The 22,545-nt window shown below is 46.4% G+C and overlaps 1 protein-coding gene across 1 annotated transcript in view; it reads left to right on the top strand.

Moving 5' to 3' along the window:
• The window catches only part of ALDH1A2 (aldehyde dehydrogenase 1 family member A2), a 98,846-nt gene extending 88,543 nt beyond the window's left edge, over nucleotides 1-10,303 (top strand). The window contains exons 10-13 of the mRNA XM_082618376.1: nucleotides 173-337; nucleotides 1,019-1,176; nucleotides 1,489-1,563; nucleotides 8,408-10,303. Coding sequence (XP_082474502.1) covers nucleotides 173-337; nucleotides 1,019-1,176; nucleotides 1,489-1,563; nucleotides 8,408-8,480 — 471 coding nt within the window. The 3' untranslated portion in view covers nucleotides 8,481-10,303. The remainder of the gene's footprint in view (nucleotides 1-172; nucleotides 338-1,018; nucleotides 1,177-1,488; nucleotides 1,564-8,407) is intronic.
• Nucleotides 10,304-22,545: the final 12,242 nt, after the last annotated feature.

Here is a 22,545-nt window from a genome sequence, read left to right as displayed (position 1 = left end):
TTACCCTTTTTCATAGGTCAAAAATGGTTAATTAACAGCAGTTCCATATGATTTGACTAGGTATAATGAAGCTTTGGCCAAAAATCACAAATCAGAGAGATTCTTGAGCACATGCTTATTTCCATTTTCATAGAAGATTTTACTTGGAGTCATCAGGCACTTTCTTCTGTAGATTGATAAGAAACAGTACAACAGGATCCTGGAACTCATCCAGAGTGGTGTGGCCGAAGGTGCCAAGCTGGAGTGTGGAGGCAAAGGGCTGGGCCGAAAGGGGTTTTTCATCGAGCCCACGGTGTTTTCCAACGTCACTGACGACATGCGGATTGCCAAGGAGGAGGTATCACATAGATTTTAACAGCAGCCACATCTTCCTTGGGATGGTTTCCAGGGCATTTCTAGTAGACAATATTAGAGGTTTAGTTCTTTGTATTTTATATACATTGTACAATAGCAATAAACATGGCTATGAAAATCCCCAGTTTCAAGAAAGAAGTTAGACAAAGAGGCAAGCAAGCTAGATGGAGGCCAGGTGATGTGCTTTATGATCTCAATTGTTACTAGCCAACAGAACCATCGTAAAAGCCAATCACTGGTCTCAGTGATACATTGTCAACAGTTCAGTTCCCCCAAATATGGGTCATTAGGCTGTTAATCAGGAAATAGAAAGCACCCAAGCATCCTTACGCTTCTGCAGGAGAGGACCAGTTGCAGATCAGCCAACTCTTCAGAGCGGTAGTTCTCAGTTCTGGAGCAGTGCCTGGGGGATCATGGAGAACACAGCTTTAGAACACACTGTGGAATCAAGTGTTGCCAGGCAGGGTTGGGGGCAGAGGAGTTAACTCTAAGGGTAGACTTATGTAATCGTATTCTGGGAAAGCTTGGGATATTTTTACAGGTATGTTCTGCTAAACTTAAACATCATTTAAATGATGAAGGCAGAATAAACTTGCCTTGAAACATAGAAAACAGGTGAAAGGATGGCGAAGCAACCATATTGGGTCAACCTATTTTATTGCAGATCTTTGGCCCCGTTCAGGAAATTTTGAGGTTTAAGACCATGGATGAAGTTATTGAAAGAGCCAATAACTCAGACTTTGGACTTGTAGCAGCTGTCTTTACTAATGACATCAACAAGGCCCTCACGGTGTCTTCTGCAATGCAAGCTGGGACTGTTTGGTAAGACCAGAGTCAGTCTCGTTCTGGCCATAACACATTCCATGAGGGTGGGAGGGGGCTTGTAATTCTCCAGAGCCTGCGTGAAATAAAAGCATATGCTCTGGAAGGATGGGGGAGACCGAAGACTTCACCCTGAGAAGGAACACTTCCTATTGGCTAGGTCAGGAAATCAAAGTAAATCTTAAATTATAAAATTTTCATGTGGGGAAAAAGGAATTAAAAAATAGAACTTATAAAAGAAATATCATGCCAGTGGGATTGTTTCTGTGTAAGCAGAATACACACTAACAGTACCATGTTTTCTTCTTTCAGGATCAATTGTTACAATGCCTTAAATGCCCAGAGTCCCTTTGGGGGATTCAAGATGTCTGGAAATGGGAGAGAAATGTAAGTGTCCAAAGTTGCTGGTGCCTGAAGAGAAACAGGGTTGCGAATAGCAGCATAGAGGGGCACTCACAGCATCAGTGAATTCTCTTACTCTCATCCATTCACTAAACAAACACTTGGTTGAAAACATAAATGTATAAGCAAAGCACACATTACAAAGATGAATAAAACACAATAAAACCCTTACCTTAAGTGGGAATGGAGAAAAACTCATGTACCGATAATTCCATGTAATAGGTGCTATTATGCAAGTATGTCAAATATCTTGTTAAGTACAGAGGAAAAATCCATTAATTTTGCCTGATGAGGTCACAGAAGACTTCACAGAGGAAATAACATTTCAGTTTCTTAGGAGCAGGCATTCTAGGTAGAGGGAATAGCAAGAACAAAGGCATGAAGGCATAGCAAATACAGAATAGTCCGGACACAAAACAGAGTTCGGCATGTTTAAAACAGAGGTCACCAACTGCCCACCCAGGGACAAATCTGGCTTAGAGAAATGTTTTGGGTTTTTTTCCCTTATAACATTTAAAAACCTTTTTACCTGACATTCAAAATGAGGAGACTTTCCATAAAAATCTAGATTTCTTGCTTATTTTCATTCCCCCAAAGCAAAATTGCTGCAGCTGTGAGCTCTGCAGTTTTCCCTATTCCCCATCATGCCTGCTTCTGGGAACTGAATATTGGTTGTGTTAGTTTTACACATACCCGATTCACTCACTGTCACCTGCTCAGTGCCTATAGGATCTTTGAGTCTGGGGCTGCAGAGCCTAGGGCACAGGATGCATGGAGGAGACTTGCTGAAGATACAAGTGGAGAGGTTGCTTTAAACCCAATCTCAAAGGGTTTTTAAAGGGCATACTGTGAGAGCTGAGGGGATACCAGAGTTCTTACGGCCAACATCCTTGGTGTATAGAGGATGTTTTGGCAGAGATTACAGGAAGATGACCCATTACAAGGATTTTGCAATAACAATAATAGGTATTAATTAAATGCCTGCTCTGCATATGGCTTTATTCTGCCTTCTTACCTAACATTGTCTCATTTGCTTTTCACAGTGATTCTATGGGATAGATATATTTATCTTTATCTTACAGATGGTTCAGATGAAGAACTAAGTGTTGGAGTGGTTAAGTAGCTTGCCCAAGTCTCACAGCCAGTAAGTGGCAGATCTGAGCTTTGAACCTAAATTTTAGTGGCTTAGTTTCCGTGACCTCTGGCCAAGGAAGCATGGGAACCAGGTATAAGGACTCTTCCGGGTCAGAATCAGAGCTGGGCTGCCCTCTTGTGATGCTGAGGACCTGAAAAATGGGACTGTGGCAGAGAAAAACTAGAGGGATTGCATTTGCAACTTCATATATGAATGGATTTTTAGAATTGCTTTCAGAGAATGAATGGTAGCTAGGGTCTTTCTAAGCTGACATCTCCCCTCATCCCCCAAAACTTTCATTTTCCCTCATTTCGAAAGGAGCTAGATCCATGTTTTCTAAATCCTGTGACTCATAAGAGGAAACATCTTCCATGCCTGTTCCCTCTGGCATTACTGAATGCATACTTTTTTGAACAAATGCTTAGTTCACAATCAATCTGCTAAAAAGTATTGAGCACATACATACTTTGTGCAAAGCATGATGCTTGGTCTGTAGGGGAAGGTGCAGCTCATTAAATTACTTAAAATTGTGTTGGATAAATGAAATATGCAACACTGAAAGAATCAAAAGAATTCCAGAAAAGCCTGTGGAGTGGTAGAGGAATTCAGGGGTGATAGAGATCGTTGTGAGGTGGAGAAGTCCAGGGAACCTTTATATGTGATCTTTTATAGGGATTTGAATTGGCCTTTAAAGGAGAGGAACATTTGAGTAGATGAAGAGAGAGGAATAGTTTTTCATGGTTGGTGGGCAAAACAGGATAGCAGTGGGGGAAGAGTTAGCAAAGGCATTGTGGGAGAAATAAGTATGGTGTTTGGGGGGGAAGTGCAGTGAACCCATGACTAGCACAGGGGATTTACATCTTCAGATACTGTAGCTGGTAATCTCTAGTCCCGAGCCATTAAACCATGAAGTAGATATAGCTTTGAGGCTAAGAGCAGGGTTTCTAGCATCACACTGCACAGATATGTACACTGGCTCTACTGCTTAATACCTGTGCAGCCTTGGACAAACTATTTAATCTCACTGAGCCTCAGTTTCCTCATCTATAAAATGGGAATAATTATAGATAGTACTTACCCTACAGAGTTGCTGTTAGGATTAAATGTTAGAATCATGTATGCCAAACATCCATCAAGGTATCTGGCAAACCTTCAGAAAATGTGAGCTACTATCATCATTATAGATCAAGTAGATGACTGTTATGTAGGCAGTCCTTCTTTTTCTTAATAAATGTATTAAGAAAGGGAGAAACTGTTCTTGCTTGAACCTTTGCTTCTGGCCTTCAGTACCTCCCACTTGCTTTATAGCCAGAACCCATACCCAGTCTGGATCCTATTTGCTAAGTTATTAGTATTCCTTCAGCTTTTATAAAGTCTTCATGTACTCTAAGTATCTCTTCTTAACTTGCACATGGCCTTAACTTTCTGCTTCCACTTTTGAAGATGCATTCAACTTCTTTCATTTCCTGCCCCTGTGTTTGTGCTCTCCCGGTCAATGAAATGTTGGGGCCATCGCCGGCTCTGGGAATGCTGCTCACATTGACTATTACAGATCATTAACAGGGTGTATCATGGGCATAAAATACACTTGAAATAAATAATTGCTGGTTGATGGTTTCTTATCTCAGGCTAGCCCTGGACTCTCATCACAGGCAAGCCTCCTACCAGGATAGGGGCTTGGGACATTGTTCAGGCGCAGTCTCTTCCTGTCAGAAACATCGCCCTCGCCTAGAAAGAAGGTCCAAGAGACAGTTTGGCTGTGTCAGAACCACACAGAACAGTGGCCTTTCTCGACTCATCTCATGGGCACAGTAGTGATTTGGCCTTCCCAGTGCAGTTAAAAAATAATTAGGGGGCCTCCCTGGTGGCGCAGTGGTTGAGAGTCCGCCTGCCGATGCAGGGGATACGGGTTCGTGCCCCGGTCTGGGAGGATCCCATATGCCGCGGAGCGGCTGGGCCCGTGAGCCGTGGCCGCTGGGCCTGCGCGTCCGGAGCCTGTGCTCCGCAACGGGAGAGGCCACAGCAGTGAGAGGCCCACATACCGCAAAAAAAAAAGAAAAAAAAAAAAATAATTAGGAAACAGTGCTCTTTGATGAGACTCACTTCGTCTTATCTAAATTATATGAGTCTTTGTTCCTGTTTGCCCCCAAAACGTGTTTTCTCTTCCTTAAATGACCTGGAGTGGTAGGAAATGCTTCAGATAAAAAAACCTGCCCTGTCCTGGTTCCCCATTCTTCTTCTCATTTAATACAGTCCTGGAAACTCTGCTTAGCCTTCCACCTGGACAGAACTGTTTATCTCATGGCCTGCAGGCTCCATGCAGCTTTGGTCCCTGACATCTCCTTGCCCACCTCTAAGAGGAACAGAGAAGGGAAGTAGCACTTTCTGGAAACGAGCTCCAAAGAAGGCTGTTGGAGCCCCTGAGTGCTACCCCACAGAGAGCTATGGAGAGGGCTGCCCTCTACAGGTTATCTGATGGGCTGGCCTCTAATTCTCAGAGTCAGAGACTTGGGCTGAGTTTCTCTCAGTTCTGGCTTGTCCAGCTAATTCCATCTATTTCAGCCTTCCCATCCTTTTCCGTCTCATTTAAGCTCTCCTGAGACAAGGGGTCATAGAGCCCAAGCTATAAAATATGTATCACAAACCTAGGGGATGGAAAGAAAGCTGTGAACCTCAGCATTTAAAAAACTAAGGACACACGCTTTGAAGATGAGAAGTATAGTTCGGATGCTCTGAGTCAGTGTGTGTGTGTGCACAGCATGCGTATGCACAGAAAGTCACCTGCAGGCTGGGAGAGGGGCTTTCTAACCCTGCCTATCTGGCGATCCACTCTCAGAGATTCTGATTTAGTAGATCTGGGCTAGGGCCCAGGACCTGCATTTTTAACAAGCTTCTGGAATGATTCTCGTGCAGGTGGTCTGGGGATGCTGCTCTGAGAAATACTGCTGTAAGTCAAAGAAAAGGGCAGGGAAATATACACCCTAAGCAGAAATCTCTATTTGTTTTATGCATGAGTCTGAGTGACTTCCTAAAATGGCTGGCTGAGAGACACCAAAATCTAACATCTTACCTTATCTTTACGTATGCCGAGTTTGGTTCATCTTTGGGAATATAACCTAGTCTGGCCAAGAAGCAGGAATACAGGCTTCTAAACGTGCTGTGCCCTGACACATGGCCCACCTGGAAAGGTGACTATACAAAGAGATTGGGGCATGTCAATAACAATACGTCTGCCTTTTGTGCAGTAGTGGACTTCTTCCTTAACTATGGAACTATGTGCCACAGACTTTAACTGGACTGAGAAAAATTTAAGTAGATTTGAGAGAAAAACCCTGGAATGAGATGGCGAAATAGTTGAAGAATCTAAATGTCAGGGATTGGATTCAGAGACCTTACAGCAGTGTTGCTCAAAGAGTGGGTCCAATAGCCACCCATCTCACGGTCTCCTGGGCTCCTCCCCAGACCTACTGGAGCAGAATCTTCGGTGGGGGATGGTCAGGAACCTACAGATTAAGCAAGCTTCATGGGTCATATGTGTATATTAAGGTTCAGGAACTGACGTCAGAGAGACGACTGGGTGCCAAGAGGAGGGAGAGAGTCAGCTGGAGTCACACAGCCAGTTACTGCAGAGCCGAGTTGGCACTCCTGTCTGCCGACCCCCACCCTCAGTGTTCCCCTCCATGCGCTGCCCTGAGACCTCTCATTGGCTTTCCTTGAGGCCTGGGCCCATGGGCAGTATTTCCTTTCATGGCAGATGTGAGTCCACTCCTCCATCTCGGAGCAGGCTGTGTGCCGGCCATGCAGCACATGGCCGCCTGGGACCCGAGAGAGGAGCACCTCCAGTCCAGCAGAATTTTCCGTTGCTTTGAGCACCCAGAGATTTGGGATCCGGCAGTCACACTTGAAAGCAAGGTTTCTAGCTCTGTAGACTTTCTTACATCTCTCACAACCTAGTTAGAGATCTGAGTGGGAGGAAAGTGGTTCAGGGTCTGCCCCAAGTGCGTGCACAAGCGAGGGAACAAGAAGGGAGTAGCCACACTTCAGACAGGAGGCAGATGATGTCCATGATGAAGAGACACATGCACAGTTGCCCAAGGGCAGGAGAAAGTCCAGCGAGAGCCAGAGCTGAGCTGGTAATAAAGAGACAGCCTGGACAGAGCCGGTGAGGGAGCCACGTACTGAGTGGGGCAATCCCAAGTTTATCCTTCCCATTCCTGCAAGCAGAATGGCCAGTGCAGACGAGAGAGCAGCATGCTGCCTGAGTCGCTGATGTTCTGGGGGCTGTGGGGGAGGAGGGGGGCGCGACCACTCAGGTGCCCTGGCGCTCAGAGGAACTGCTGGCACAGCAAGGGCAGCTCTGTGTCGGGCCAGGGAAGCAGAATGAACCCTTTACAGCGGGTCTTCACTGTAAAGCCCAGTTGCAGTAACTTTGTACCTCTTATATAAGACTTTTTAAAAACGGCCTGTCTTAATCCTTTCTTATTCAAATATATCTCTAAGCATTCTTTCATGTTTTCTTCTGGCAGAGATGGTCAGTCAGCAGGGTGGAACTGGGGAATAGGGGCTAGGAAGAAGCCTGCCCCCCCTTCCTCCCTCCCCCAGTTATCAGGTGCCTTCTTTCAGCCTGATGCTGTGGGCCGCACGCTAGGTTTGGGGGAGGACAGAAAGCAAGATCAGGAAGATGCAGGTTGGTGGGGGAGACAGAGACGCTGGAGCAGCCCCCGCCCTCCCTCCTGGTATGACAGGACTGTGGTAGAGGTGGGTACAAGGTGCTCTGAACACAGAGGAGGAGGGGCACTCCTTCTGCTGAGAACTTGAGGAGAAGCTTCACAGAAGAGTGACTTTGAAAAGAAAAGAAGAAGAAAATGTCAAGTATTTTGCAGAAAAAAATTAAGAGAACATGCTTGATGTGACAATGAAATCGAGAAAAGAAAGAAAGGCAATTAAAGAGAGGTAGGAATAAGAAGGAACTAGAGAAGAGAAGTGAAGGAAAGGAGCACCGTAGCAGTGAGGCTTTTCCACGCACCAGTGCCCTTCGAGCAGTGGTCAGAGGGGCTGTTTCTCCTGGGGCCGCCGAGGCAGGTGACCTGGCTCCCGCTCCCCCCTCTCAGGCCCGGCCACCTACAGGCCCTTCAGAGGCCGGGGCCGATTATCTGGTTTCTCCTGCACCCGGCCCAGCACGGTGCTGCCCCGTAGTAACAGTGCAATAAACGTTCGTTTGCCAGATGACAGAAATCCTTGGTCCCTGATCAAGGCCCCAGAGGGTGCCACAAGCCAGGAGGAGAAGTGGCCGAGGGCAAGTCTCGGGAGACAGCTGACTCACACTTCCCAATTCCTTTCCCGTCAGTTGTTTTGATTTCCTCTTTCCCCTGACTCTGTGGAGGCCGCAGATGGTATTTGTTCAGGGTTCTGTCTTTAAGGCATTGCGTGTGATCTGTACTCTTCCGTGGTGGGCCTTTGGGTATTGTTGCTGCTTATTAAACCAAAGGACCAGTGAGAAGGAATGTAGAACATCAAGCCGAGAGGACCCTCGTGGTTTTCTTTCAGGTAAAGTGGACTGGGTCTCTAGGAGAGGCATTAGAGCACGGGCACATCCTGGGTGGCCAGTGGTTGGAACAGGGTTTTTGAAGAGGAAAGCCCATGTTGGGCTGCCTGGGCCTCTGGTACCTGATACAGCCCGTTTCTGTTTTTCAGGGGAGAACTTGGTTTGCGAGAGTACTCCGAAGTTAAGACTGTGACAGTAAAGATCCCCCAGAAGAACTCTTAAGATGGCCAAGAAGGAAGGTGAAGGCCAGCCTGCACGACTCCCCCTCTGCTTTCCCTGTGGGGCCCAGCTCTCAGGAATCCAAACTTGATACTCAGTCCTTACTTAACGATTTGAATGACAGCAGGTAGGCCAGGCCATTCGCTGTGTAAAGAAAGCAAACCACTTGGGCGTGGTTTCTTGGCACCCTGTGAGGGATCACCTTAACAGTACCAAATATTGGGGAAAGTGGGATAAAGGCACGAGGAGTAGCTGTGGGGCATACCCAGTATTTCTTTCTGGGGTGAGGGGCTGAATGAGGGAGCTGTATTATTTGATGCCTTCTGTCACAAAGGACTTTGCTTCTGAGCAAAGGTAGCCTTTCCATTGTCTTCATTTCCCCCTTCCAGGCTCTCCCTGCTCAGGCACCCCTCCCGCTCCTCCAAGGAGATCTCAGCTGAGCTCATCTGGGGCAGATGTTTGGGCCGGGAACAATTTTCCAAGGTTTTGCAGCCAAATTACCGTTTCATGTCATCCATTTCTTCAAAGCAAAACATGAAATGGTTTTAGTTAGAGCCAGACCAGACTGAAAATGCCAGGAGCTGGTACTCTGCAGATGTACTAAGGAGAAAGAACTTGGGATATTCCTGACCCAGTCTGGCTTTCTTACATCCATATATAACATGGGTGAAAGATCAGGAGATGGAGCTCCAGAGATCATTATGTGTAGTTCACAGCCTCGGAGCTCATCACTGCATGGTTTGAGGGGGTAAGAGAGAGGGACATGTGTGTGTGTGCGCGTGCGCGCACGCATCTGTGCATTTATTCCTTCTTGAGTATTCTGGAATAAGTCGGGGTGGATTGTTTTTCATGGATTGATCTTTTCCAAAGCTTGTCTTTAAAATCAACCAAAAATTGATCTGAGCAGGCTTCAGAGTTTGTAAAAAGGTAATGCTGGGTGCCTTGTAGAAACAATTCCATTTCCAATACTGCTGACAATTCATACTAAATGAATTATCTCTGCAGTTGGAATCTATAGCTTCTTCCACCCTGCCCCCCCCCACCGCCCCTGTCCCCGTCCCCAGTGCACGCCACCTCCCAGTCCCAGTGCTGTGGGTGTTACTTCAGCTTCCCATGCCCTAGATCAACTGGCAGTAACCTTGGAAAATCTGGCCAGGCTCAGAGGTTTCCTTCTCCATTTGTAGAGTTTCAGTGTGCCACGATTGCCACACTGCACCAGATCTCCACTTGTCACGCCCGTGGCTCGTCCACATACCACTCTTGCTCTTGGCCTCCCAAGGGGGAAGCACAAAGCAGGCTGGCTCCCTTTCCTCCAGCCACGCGTTCCTCTTCTGCTTTCCACTGAAGGCTTCATCTCTGACATGGGCAGTGTCAGCTTCCTTTCCTTTTTCCCTCTTTCTAGCTGCCAAATCCAATTCATTCTCTAACCTAGATGAAGATCATTTATTTAAAAGTACCAAACATAACCTAGAATATATGAAATATGGGTAACACATATATAGCCTTCTGTATTTAATGGTTTTCTGCTTTCTAACCATACCGGTTTTCTATTTATAACCCTTGACTATTCATGATGTTTTAAAGAAACCTCTCCTTGCTGTTATTGACAAAGGACAGCGGCCAGATGCCTTGAGAGATGCCACATTTCTGAGTTCTTTCGTGTGAATGTCGTGCTCTCCTCTTATAGCCTGTGTCCCAGTGAACATATCCATTAACCAGCTAGTTACCTTTGAACTGCAATATAGAATGTGAAAATGAAGATTTATTTCTTTTAATTTACTTAAAAAGAAACCTCTGTGCTAGCAATAAAGCATTTATATTGTGTACTCCTCGGGATCATTTGGCTGTGTTTATCAGTGTCTTTGTGTCATACTGAGTCCATCTAGGTCCTTCTCTCAGCTGCTGGGCTTTTCAGGTATGTTGCTGCCTCTGGCTACTGAGCAGAATTTGGAGGGTATTCTTGCCATAAGGTAAACAAGACCCTTATTTCTGACACTGTTTAAAATCCAGGCATACATACAGTTCTGTATGGCAAACAAATATAACCATGTATGAAACATATGAAATGACAATTTTCATCCAAAGGAGCCTCTGTGAAAGCTAACATGTAGAGGAGTCTTCAGGCCTGTTCTCACAAACATGGACCACGTGATGAGAGCTCACATTTGCTAATGGCATTTATCGGTAGCTTTATTTTTATTTACCGAAGTGGAACAAAGTCAAAAACTGACAACCTGATGTAATATTTTTGCAGCTGTAGAAAGGAAGCTGTAAATGGTGACTATAGGACCAGCCAGAGCTTGTTTGCTTTCTGTGTGTTCTCAGGGTTGTGCTTTTGGAGAGCGGTTTCCACCCTTTAGACCTGCACATCCCCTCCTTCCAACTGTGCTTCCCCACCCAAGTCCTGGTCAAGTGAAGCAAAAACAAAAACTGATGACTTAGACACAAAGGAAGTGAGACCCGGGGAGAGACATGTTGCTCTGGACTGGGATTCCTTGCTCTGACTGCTGGTATCTTGTTCCTCAGAGGAATAAACTGGGCGTCGGAGAATGCCGTCCCTGGGGCATGGGGTGAGCTCTGAAACAAAGGCTGTAGGCTTTCTGCAAATTTACCTCGTGTTCAATATTTCGGGCATCGGAGAGAAAATGAGAACAAGGTGGACACAGAGTAATCATGTAAAAGTCCTTTGTTAGGTGCCAAGTAGATGTTATAGATAGCAGGAATCCGGAATAAGGTAAGGCATAATTTGATAGTTCTTCAAAGCATAAAGTCCCTCAGACCTCATCCATTTATGATGCTGACATAAAGGAAAATGAAGAGAGATGGCATTTTAGGTGTCATTAATGAAACCAACACAGAGACACCAATTGGTGATTTGTCATCAGCACTACATAATTACAGTCTTTTTGTTAACCCCTGAGATTTTCATTGTACCTTTTTCTCCGAAACACCCTCAGTGCATTCATATTGACAGTGTCGTTCTTTTTAATGACATTTTAGATAATAAAAGACAAAAATATTGCAATGTAGGGAGTAAAGAACAGAAAGGAACAGTGACTCTACTGGAGTGTGTCGTTAAAACAGGAAGGCACCCAAGAAAAGAGGACAGTCAGAGACAAGTTAATGGAAGAGGTGGGTTTTGAACAAGGCTTGAGGAAGGAATGTAATTTCAATAGGCAAGGGAGCAAGAAGAAGGCATTCCTGCTCAAAGGAGTAACCTGCAGAGGCACAGAGGTGAGGGAGGCCAAGGCATGCTTTTGTGATAGGGGATGGACCAGCAGGAGCAGGTACCACATGCTGTTAACTTGGTCAGATGGGGGTTGGCCAGAGAGTTCCATGGCACTGCCCTGCCCCATGCTCCTGCCAGCCTCAGAGCTCCTCAGAGCTCACAAGTAGCACATGCTACATTCAGTTAGAAGAAACTAGAGCTGTATTTAGCTGAGGTCAGGGAGGAGGAAACTGTCCATGTAATAGATGTTAAAGAGTGAGGAGAATTTGGAAAGGTGTGAAGAGGAGGGATAGCAAGACTGCTGGGAAAAAAAATCTCCCCACAGAATTTGTTAATGTCACATGGGCTGCATTCTTGGCAGGGGGAGGGGCACAAATAGAACAGAAATGCCCATTGTTACTTACATGTGTTTATATAGCTATTCACTTTTCTAGGGTTTTTTTGTTTGTTTTGTTTTTGTTTTTGGTTGACGAATGTCCCAGAAATATTTAGTCAGCAACAACAATGCTTAAAGTATAACAGAAAAAATGAAAACAACAAAATGACATGAATTAAAAGCAAGAGTAAAGGAAAAAACAAAACAACGGTGAGAAACGAATGCAGCCAAAATGAGACCAGAAAATACACATTCTACAAAGTCCTATCATCACTCATCTTAGGGGAATCTGATAATCTAGTGAGAGAAGAGCCAACACCGCAGGCCAGTGATCCTGAGAAATTAACCTCGCTTCCTCCCTCCCATCCTCTCCCCTTCCCCACCTCCACAAATGTTTACTATGCCAGATGCTGGCACAGGTGCTGGGATACAGAGCGGGCCAGGTATGGCCACTGCCCTCGTGAAGCTCATGGTCTCATATGGCAACTCAGAGCTAAGAGTTGGTAGTTTTCTTTGCTATCTCGCTGTAACTCCTTGCCAGGCACATACATTCAATTTATGGAAGGATAATGTAGGACCTTTTCCAGGTCCTCTTGGTAATCCAGAGTGACAACTTTGCACACAGAAATAGCCGATTAGCAACATCGCAGAGTGAAAAGCATCAGAGGGTCAGGGAAGTGATCAGAAGTCCTCACCTGAAGTCCCTTATTGGCCATTTGCAAGTTGTGTGTCTTTGCGTAAGTCACTTAACTTCCATGGGCTTCCAATTCCTCCTCTGTAGGATCCAGATGATCATTCCTGCCCTGCCTACCTCACAACGTTGTGTGAAGATTAAACAACATCATGGATGATGTATCTCTTCCGTTGGTCTGAGACGTCATGCTGCACACATACAACTCTAAACAACTACAAAAAGTACGAACAAAATGTTGCTTTGCTGCTCAGTCCATAGGACATCAGAATCCGTCATTTCTCATCCAATGTTGAGGCCATCATGTAGAACCTGACTCTTTAGGATGGGTTTCCTGTGGTTTCCAGGAGGCCTCCTTTCCCAAAGGTGGACCTCATCTGAACTCCTCAAGCCAGCTGGGAGTAAGGCAGTGAACGCAGCTCCAGCTGTTCCCCAGGTTTTGGTTGTGTATATTCAGTACATTGTTCCAACATTCTATAGGGTGATTACAAGACCTCCAAGCTCTGGCCTGACTGTCTGTGCCACCCTGAATGTTTTACACAACAACCACTCCTCAGTGGGGACCAGCTGGGAATGAGAATGCAGGGAAGTCCAGTCTGGAAAGGCATGAAGTCCTCTTCCTAAACATGTACATTGTCTAATCCTCATTTGGTTATTGGACAGATTAAAGGGAAAATCAGCCTGCCATTTAGCCTTTGATGTGGAACTCTTGGATAATATTTCCTTTGGCCATTTATGTAGCAAGGAGGAACTTGAAACCAGCATGGCCCAGGCGCCATTACTGCTGGAGCAGGAACGCCTCCGAATGGTTTCAAGGTCTTTTAGCCCTGCTTTTTTGGTTTGTTTCTCAAGAGCAGGTCCCTGTCCTCCTTCTCGTGAAATGAAATATATGTTATTTACCAAGTTGGCTCGAGTTGACTAATTTCGTTTACTACATGGTTTTGTTACCGACCCTCCCAAGTCAGCCCCCAACAAGGATCTTACTGCCCCGTGTCCTCTGAACCAACAGAATGAGGCTGAGGTCGATTTAGAAGCAAAGGGAACTCTGTTCTTTGAACAGAGAAGGGAAAGGTGCGGACTCCGGCTCGAGAGTCCAAGCGCTCCCCCGACGCGCCGTGGGCGGGCTGGGGCTGCTTTATAGGGATCCTATCAGCTGGGAGGGGGTGGGGTTCTAGGGTGGGGTGGGGCACAGGCGCAGGCGCAGGCGCAGTTCAGGGCTCCAGATCTCAGCGCCTGGGGCAGCGTCTCTGCGCACAGCCGGCTGCCGCCGCCGCCATCTTGAATAGCAGTGCTGCGCGTCACGCCCCGGAGCTGAGGTGCTGGGCGCACCCGTTTTGCACCAGGAGCTCTGGTGTGAAGCGCCGGGTGAGAGGCCTCTGCACGCGGCCCCCTATAAGCAACAGCAACCAGACTAAGCACCAAGAAAAAGAAAAAAGGTTAGGCTTTATTTTATTACCCAAACTCTATTTTTATTTCCTGGTAATGGTTAATGGGCTTTAGCCGGTGACAGGTCCCTCCTCTGTCTTTTGTCCTACTCCTTATTCTTTTTTTTTTTGCGGTACGCGGGCCTCTCACTGTTGTGGCCTCTCCCGTTGCGGAGCACAGGCTCCGGACGCGCAGGCTCAGCGGCCATGGCTCACGGGCCCATCCACTCCACGGCATGTGGGATCTTCCCGGACCGGGGCACGAACCCGTGTCACGTGCATCGGCAGGCGGACTCTCAACCACTGCGCCACCAGGGAAGCCCTGCTTCTCATTCTTGAGGGCACAGGTCCATTGTCTGTAACTGCTTTCTGCTGATTTGGGGCGGCATCCTAACCCCGGGCGGAAGAGCAGGACTTCTCCCCAGCTGCTTTTAGGCGTGCTTGATTGTCCCAGGCGTCCACCCTGACTTTTCGCATCCCTGAGTGAACAGTCTAACCTCTTGGAAACAGAGGACACCAGACAATTTCAGATAGCAAGAGACTAATGGTAGACTTTATCTTATCACCCTAGATTCCATCTTATTTATCCCGGGGACCCCAGTGGGCTTTGCCAGTGACCATTTCCCCAGCCTGTTTTGCAGAAATGTGCAGCTGGTTTCATAGTTTATATTCTGAGCAGGTTAAAAAGTATACCAACCCAGGCACCCCTGAGCTGCAAAGAATAGAGACCCCTCCAATCCCTACCCCTTCTGGAGCCAAACACGGGGATTCCAGGACCCTGGGAAGACCTCTCTCTTTCCGACTCCAGGCAGATGCATCCAGTTTAATGGAAGGATAATGTAGGACCTCTACCCAAGTCCTCCTGGATGATAACCTAGAATAAGAACTCTCAAGACTCCCATGGGGTAGCTGATGGATAGCAGTGAACATGAACCCAAGTGCCTTGTTAGTTTGCCAGAGCTTGGCAAACCCAAGGGAAGGGTCTGTTTGTTAAACAGTTGGGATCCTAGTCTCCATTTCCCCAGTTAGGTTCATTCATAAACAACACAGCGTTCATGTAAAATTGAATAAATTTCAGATGCCACTTGTTCATACAATTAGTTCATGCTCCCTTGTGGCCCTGAGGGAGGTGTAATGCCCCAAACACTCTCAGAGCCTGGAGCCATGTCCACTCCCAGCCCCTGATTGTGTGTGCTAAAAGAAATGCCAGCGACAGGTGGGGACAGGAGCTCGGCAGGCAAAGGCTGGGGACCGGGGGCGTGTGTGTGTGTGTGTGTGTGTAAAGTTGTCCATCCATCATGTGTCTAGTCTTTTTTTGTGTGTGTGGTACGCGGGCCTCTCACTGCTGTGGCCTCTCCCGTTGCAGAGTACAGGCTCTGGACGCGCAGGCTCAGCGGCCATGGCTCACGGGCCCAGCCGCGCCGCGGCACGTGGGATCCTCCCGGACCGGGGCACGAACCCGCGTCCCCCGCATCGGCAGGCGGACTCTCAACCACTGCGCCACCAGGAAAGCCCTTGTATCTAGTCTTTTAAATTCAGATCTGACATACTAATTACGGAAAGGGAAGCCTGTTAGTAACATAAAGAGTTTCTCCAATGGCCAAAGGAACAGAATCCTAAAGTGTTCCACGGCTCACCAGCTGTGTGCCCTTGGAAAATCAGTTAGCCATCCCAACCCTCAGTTTCCTGACATGGAAAATGGGGTGATAAAATTAATCTACCTCACACAGTTGTTGTAAGAGTGGAACAAGAAAGTACATGTAAAGTGCTGAATAGTTCCCATTGTAAGAGCGCAAAAAAAAAAATTACAACTATTAAAAATGAATAAATATGTAAGTATTCACTAGCGCTATAGTCCCAAAGAAGGTGTAAATCTCACTTTCCCTTGGCCTTGGTCTAGCACATTGGGGCTTTGGGTTCTTGTGCAGAAGCCAGGCAGGAGGACACCTGTGTTAGATGGTGGGATTGGAACTAGGAATCTTGGTGAATGCTGGGAGGCTGGAAGGATAATCACCATTTAAAATCACATCGGGGCTTCCCTGGTGGCGCAATGGTTGAGAGTTCGCCTGCCGATGCGGGGGACGCGGGTTCGTGCCCCGGTCCGGGAGGATCCCACGTGCCGCGGTGCGGCTGGGCCCGTGAGCCATGGCCGCTGAGCCTGCGCGTCCGGAGCCTGTGCTCCGCAACGGGAGAGGCCCCAGCAGTGAGAGGCCCGCGTACCGCAAAAAAAAAAAACCAAAAAACAAAAAACACATCGGTGCCCAGTCAGTTTTGCTGAGTCACCGAGATCTAAGGATTTCTTAACACAGAGGATATCATGGCTCCCATTTGTTTAAAAGCACAGGTAGCACGAAGAGGCACAGGGTTGAGAGAGGCCGGTGTTAACCTAGAAAAGGGTTTTACCACCTTGTGCTGAATAAATGTCAGCTGTACTGACGTTATTGTTTTATTATATATAGTAACAGAAAATAATAGAATATTACTAAATTATTACTGTTGTTGTCATTGTTCTCTAATTCAAGGAACATGCTGGCTTTTCTGCCTGGGAGGGGAATCACTTGTCTGGTTTGAATATTTAAATTGAAGCCCAGCAGTGATTCTCAGGAAGGGGATGGTAAGCCCTATGGAAGAGTGACAATCTGAAAGATCTCCTCTTCCCTGAAGCTACAAAGTATGACTCTCTGCAAGTTCTTGGCCCTTTCAGAGGAGCTCAGGCCCAGATGTTGGAAACAGGAACCCTGTCCCAAGCAGGGACCTAGATCAAATCAGCTAAGCCTAAAGGGCCACAGAGAGCAAACCTGAAAAATGCCCAGAACACATTTTTCTGCTGCCTGTTTGTCTGTTTCATTCCCACAAGAAACTGTTATTCTTACAAACTGGTTACAAGGCTTACCCACAAGAAGAATCGATAACCTTAAAAAACCTAGGGAAAATAAAACTACCCTGGAAACTCAATCCCGAGGGCTCGGCTTGGGGCATGATGACCCAGGATTCTGATTTGGCTTTTTTTTTTCTTTTCCTTCTCAAAGATAACAAATTAATGCACAAAGCCACATCCATATTGGAAACACTTGTCTTTTTTTTTTTTTTTTTCCACTTACGCTCAGAGACATCAAGGGCTTTGTAATAAATAAGCTTGTCAGGAATTCTTTTCAGGAAACTCACCCACAATTTTAGTCTTGTCTATTCAACACATTGTTCAGAAATGTTTTGGTAACCTTTAAAGTCCTACTCTAGGAGAGAGGTTCCCATACCCTTCAATTAAATTTTTTCCTATTTTGAAGGTCATTAAGACTTTGGAAGATATTCTTATACGTGAGTTTGAGTCACGAATCCGTGTCCTCAGCTGAAGAGGCAGGAAGGTCCACGCTTGTGAGGAAAACGTTTCACAGAGCCACCAAGTTGTGCTGTTCCAGGCCCTTCCGGGTTGGGAAGGAGAGCCAGGGGGTGTTGGACACAGCTGCCAACTAGCGAGGGCTCACTGGTGTGTGGGGCTCCATCTGCTGTGATAGATGCTGGGGTGTGAACAGACCTAAAGCAATGAGGGTGGGGGACCTGTGCCATGGGAAGGCTATGAGAAACTGAGAAACCCTGAAGTAGGGAGTTGGTTCTCCCACTCCGCCAAAACCTGGTCGTAACAGGGACTCAAACAGATATTTGGATACCCACGTTCACAGTAGTGTTATTTACAGTAAAGACAGAAGCAGTCCAAGTGTCCTTGAATGGGTAAACAAAACGTGCTACATACATACAATGGAATATTATTCAGCCTTAAAAAGGAAGGACATTCTGACACGTTACAATATGGATGAACCTTAAAGACATTGTACTAAGTGAAATCAGCCAGCCACAAAAGGACAAAGATTGCGTGATTCCACTTATACGAGGTACCAGAATAGTCAAATCCATAGAGATGGAAAGTAGAATAACAGTTGCTGGCAGTGGGGGAGGAGGAAATGTAGAGTTATTATTTAATGGGTTCAGAGTTTCAGCTGGAAAGGATGAAAAAGTTCTGGAGATGGATGGTGGTATTGATTGCACAATTATGAATGTATTTATTGCCACTAAACTATACACTTTAAGACGGTTAAAATGGTACATTTTATGTTATGTATATTTTACCACAATTTAAAAAACCCTACTCATAAAAAGATTTGATAAATTCATACGCACTTGGGGTGAGTATATGGCTGATAAGACTTAGAGTATTGGCTCTCAGAATACTTGCATTTTAGCAGGAGAGAAGCCTTAGATCAAGGCTCCTTATCCCAGCTGGTACAGGGAGACCTAAGGTAATGAAAAATAGAGCATCTCTTTTTGAGCATTCTTTTTTTTTTTTTTTTTTTTTTTTTTTCTTTTTGCGGTATGCGGGCCTCTCACTGTTGTGGCCTCTCCCGTTGCGGAGCACAGGCTCCGGATGCGCAGGCCCAGCGGCCATGGCTCACGGGCCCAGCCGCTCCGCGGCATATGGGATCCTCCCAGACCGGGGCACGAACCCGTATCCCCTGCATCGGCAGGCGGACTCTCAACCACTGCGCCACCAGGGAGGCCCGAGCATTCTTTCTCAGACGTATACCTGGCTTTCCTCCCTCAGCAGGAGCGGAAATCACTAGAGATCAGGCGTGTCCATACTGACCTGCAGCTTCCCGTGCTGGGTCTTCTCCTATTCTAATAGGCTATTTTCCACGTTTAACTTTTGTTTGGTTTCAGTTTCTTTTAGCGAATCCCAAGCTATTCCTCTTTCTTGTGATCAAGACTGAATTTGCACTGAATGGTCCCCTTTGCCACCCGCCTAATCCTGAAATGGCTAAAACCATGCTACTCGTGCTCAGAGCTACAAAGTATTTAGTTACTGAGAACTCTTTTCCAAAAGGACAATTATATCTTCTCGTGCCTATGGTTGAAAATATAGATTTAAACAGAAAAGACAGATTTAGGCAGGGATTATATAATAGAATTTTAAGCATTAAAGGGGACCTTTGAATTATTCAGTCTAATGCCCTCATTTTACAGATGTAGAAAATGAGCCAAAAAGAGAGATGACTTCCACACGGTAAACCTTTCAACCCAGGTCTTGGAACTTAAGTCTGTTGCTTTTTCTCGCCTGCCTCCTGGGATAGAATTTTAGAAAAATTGTTATACTGAATCCCCCATATTACTTTACAGAAGTGAAACGCAGTCATTGATTGCAAATGTTTCCAGAAGGGTTCATGAGTGTCTTTTAATAGAGCGCCTTTGCCCATTATTACCCACTAAACACATCACCACTCAGTTTACCAGATTAGCTTGAAGGAAGGGTTTGAAGGGCAAGGGGTCTGAGACAAGAAAAGTCTTTCTTGTGTAGAGAAGTAGAATTGAGAGAAGATGCTGGGGGCCCTAGTGGGATTGAGGGTTAAGGGATAGCATGTTTGAAGATCTGGGCACTGGAAACCTAGATTTTACTTACTGTTCTGTTTCTAAGCAACAGTGTGACTTGGCCTCATCCTTACCCTTCCCAGAACTCAGTTTTATCTGTAAAACAGGGTCCTTCGTCAGGATGGAAGAGTCATCCTCGAGGATAGGAGTCCTTGAATCTGGCATCAGAGTCATTTTGGAGAATTGGTTAAAAACACTGCCCCATTTCCTCTGGACTCAGGTAGGACCTGGAAATCTATATTTGTGGTTCATCTTATTTTAAATGTGAGTTATTTTAATTATTTTTGAATAATTACATGCGGTACATTCAAAACTCAAAAGACAAAAAAAAACCCAAAAGTATTTGTATACTGGAAAGCTTCCTTCCCGTGCCCTGCTCTCATCCCCCATCCCTCTTTCCAGAAGTAGACCTGATATCAGTTTCTTGGTATCTTTCCAAATATGTCATCAGTGCTTTTAACATGTAGCCCAAGTGATTGTGGTACAGCTGGCTTGAAGATAGGCATTTGGGGTGTCTCCTCTAGAGCTTCCCTACTGCAGATGGGGGCACTGAAGCTCACAGACATTAAAACATCTCTCCTCATGGAGTGTTTGGGAACTGACAGCAGTGCTGATGTATGGTGCCCTTGAATCTGTGCTTGGCGTGTCTTAAGGCCTGTGCTTGCTGTTGTCATTGCCTTGCTGAAGGCCACTGCTGTATGGGACTGAAGGGCTATGGTGTGTCCAGCCCCAGATTCTCTCTCCTCTCCTGAAGCCGGGAGAGCTGACTTGTGCCCCTAGCATGGAACGTTGCCAGGAAGGGTCTCCCGCGCTCAGAGCTAGACACCTGGCTGGGCTTCTGAATTGCTAGATGAATGACCAGGACCCCCAGGTGCTGCCTCAGAAGGAAGCCTGGCAAGGTGAAAAAAATGCATCTCCCCAGGCCCCTGGGAAGATAAGAGCTCGACCATGGGCACTGCCTCCTTCCCTCCTCTCTCTGTCTTTGGTGGCATCAAAAACTTAAATGCAGGAATTTTTTTCCCAAAGTTGACTGATTTCATATCTGAAAAATCTTCCCAGAAAAGGAGGTGGAAATCCTGGAGAGTAAAGAGCCTTCGTTCCTGATATTTGAGTTAGTAATGGCCTTAAGGTTCTTCTAGCAGTGGTCCCAGCAACCCTCCATTTCCACATACTCCTGCCCTTAGCTAATAAATAACACAGTGAAGCTTCACCAGGGGTCTGTTTTTGGACAAATTATCTTTTCAACACTTGGATCAGTTTACTTCATAGCTTGGTTGTTTCCTGTTTCTCAGCATCCAATTGGCTCTCCTTGGAGCTGGCCATGAGTATGGGCTTTGTGTGTGAGCATATGAAGAATTCCTTCGCATTACTTAAAATCCAACGTTCCTCATTCTAGAGCTCCCTTGGGGGCAGCCCTCTGCAGTGGGAGGGACCCCTGACTAACAGTCCAGGCACCTGGGTTCTGGTCCCGGCTGTGTACTGACGCCACACCCTTGGAGCCAGCTTCTTCCTCTGCACGTGCTGGCGCCTCTCCTCTGCGCAGTTTCTTCACATTGCGTTGTTCCACTTCAGTCTCACCACTGCCCTGAGAGGGAGGTACATGAGTCCCGTTTCGTTGATGGCAATGAGATTTGAGAGGAACTCAGGAGCAGCAGTATATGAACTAGAGTTCCAGGCATTGGGGTGGAGTATCAGAAGTGATGGGACCCTAACCCCCAGCCTCTGCCCAGCCACACATCTCCATCACCACGTCCCCCGACTCATCTCCTCCTCCAACCCCATCTCACCCGTTTGTTGTTGTTCCCATTCTGCTCGCTGACACTTACTCCCCGCCGCCACCCACCCAGAACCCATCCCCACTTCCCTTGACTTCCCCTTTCTTTCTGTCATTTATTTATACTTTCAGTAGGATGATTGCCCTGTGCTCGGTTTCAGGCGTATACTAGGTGCTGGGAATACCTAGCCAGTGAGAAGTGTTGGTCATCTGGAGCTCACAGTCTAATGTGCGAGACAGAGAAATAAATAAATCACTGTAATATCATAAGTGCTGTACTAGGAAGAAGAAAATTTGAAATGGGAAGGCAGAGAAAGAAAGTGATAAACTTTGATTTGAGCAGGAGCTAGGGTGGGTTTGGGGGGACGTTTTACGCAGAAGGTGACATTTGAGTTTTTTTAATACCTCCCTGCTTCCAAAAGTATTTTAGAAGGATGAATACTGGGTAGGGATGAGAGAGTGAGAACATTATGATTTACCATGTAGCCTATTACATAGCAGGCATTTTTTACTTGCCCAGTGGCACATAGCTAGGAGATTCAGAGGCATATCTAAAGCCCAGAATCTTACTTAACCTCATACTGACTCTGGGACAGTAACTTCTAGGGGAAAAAAAAGTGTGGATATAAGCCACAAAAGAAAACCCAAAGTACATGGAATCAACCTCAAGGGGAAAATATCTGTCTGCCAAGCAGGGATAGATTCTAAGTGTGCATAAGCAGAACAGTGAGGTGCTGGCAGAGCCTTGAAGGCTGATTCAGAAAGGGAGGGGAAAGCGACCAAGAACTGAAGGCAACAAATGGAAGGGATGACTGCACACTCTTCTCTGAAATTCTAAATGGACCTTGCAGGAGGTGGATGGGGCACGTTCTGGAAGAGGGGCTCTTGAAGATAAATGCAGTTTCAAGGTCCACTTCTCCTTTGCTCTGTGATCTTTAGCCCCTGGTTTCTAGTGTACCAGGCTGGCAAGTGGACTGAAAGCTGCTCTGCTGGAATCCAGGAGGAGCAGTGAATGGTCAGGAAGAGGGAACCTCCTACAGGGCAAGATCTAGTCACACAGCTCTTAACCCAGGCTTCAGGATAGGGATGCATTGGTGGAAAGACATCCCCATGGACACCGAAGAAAACAAATCCTTCCTTGGGTGGCAACACCAGGCAA

The sequence above is a fragment of the Mesoplodon mirus genome, assembly GCF_964341445.2.
Source record: "Mesoplodon mirus genome assembly, chromosome: 4".
Taxonomy (NCBI): Eukaryota; Metazoa; Chordata; class Mammalia; order Artiodactyla; family Ziphiidae; genus Mesoplodon; species Mesoplodon mirus.
This window is presented reverse-complemented; position numbering and strand designations above follow the sequence as displayed.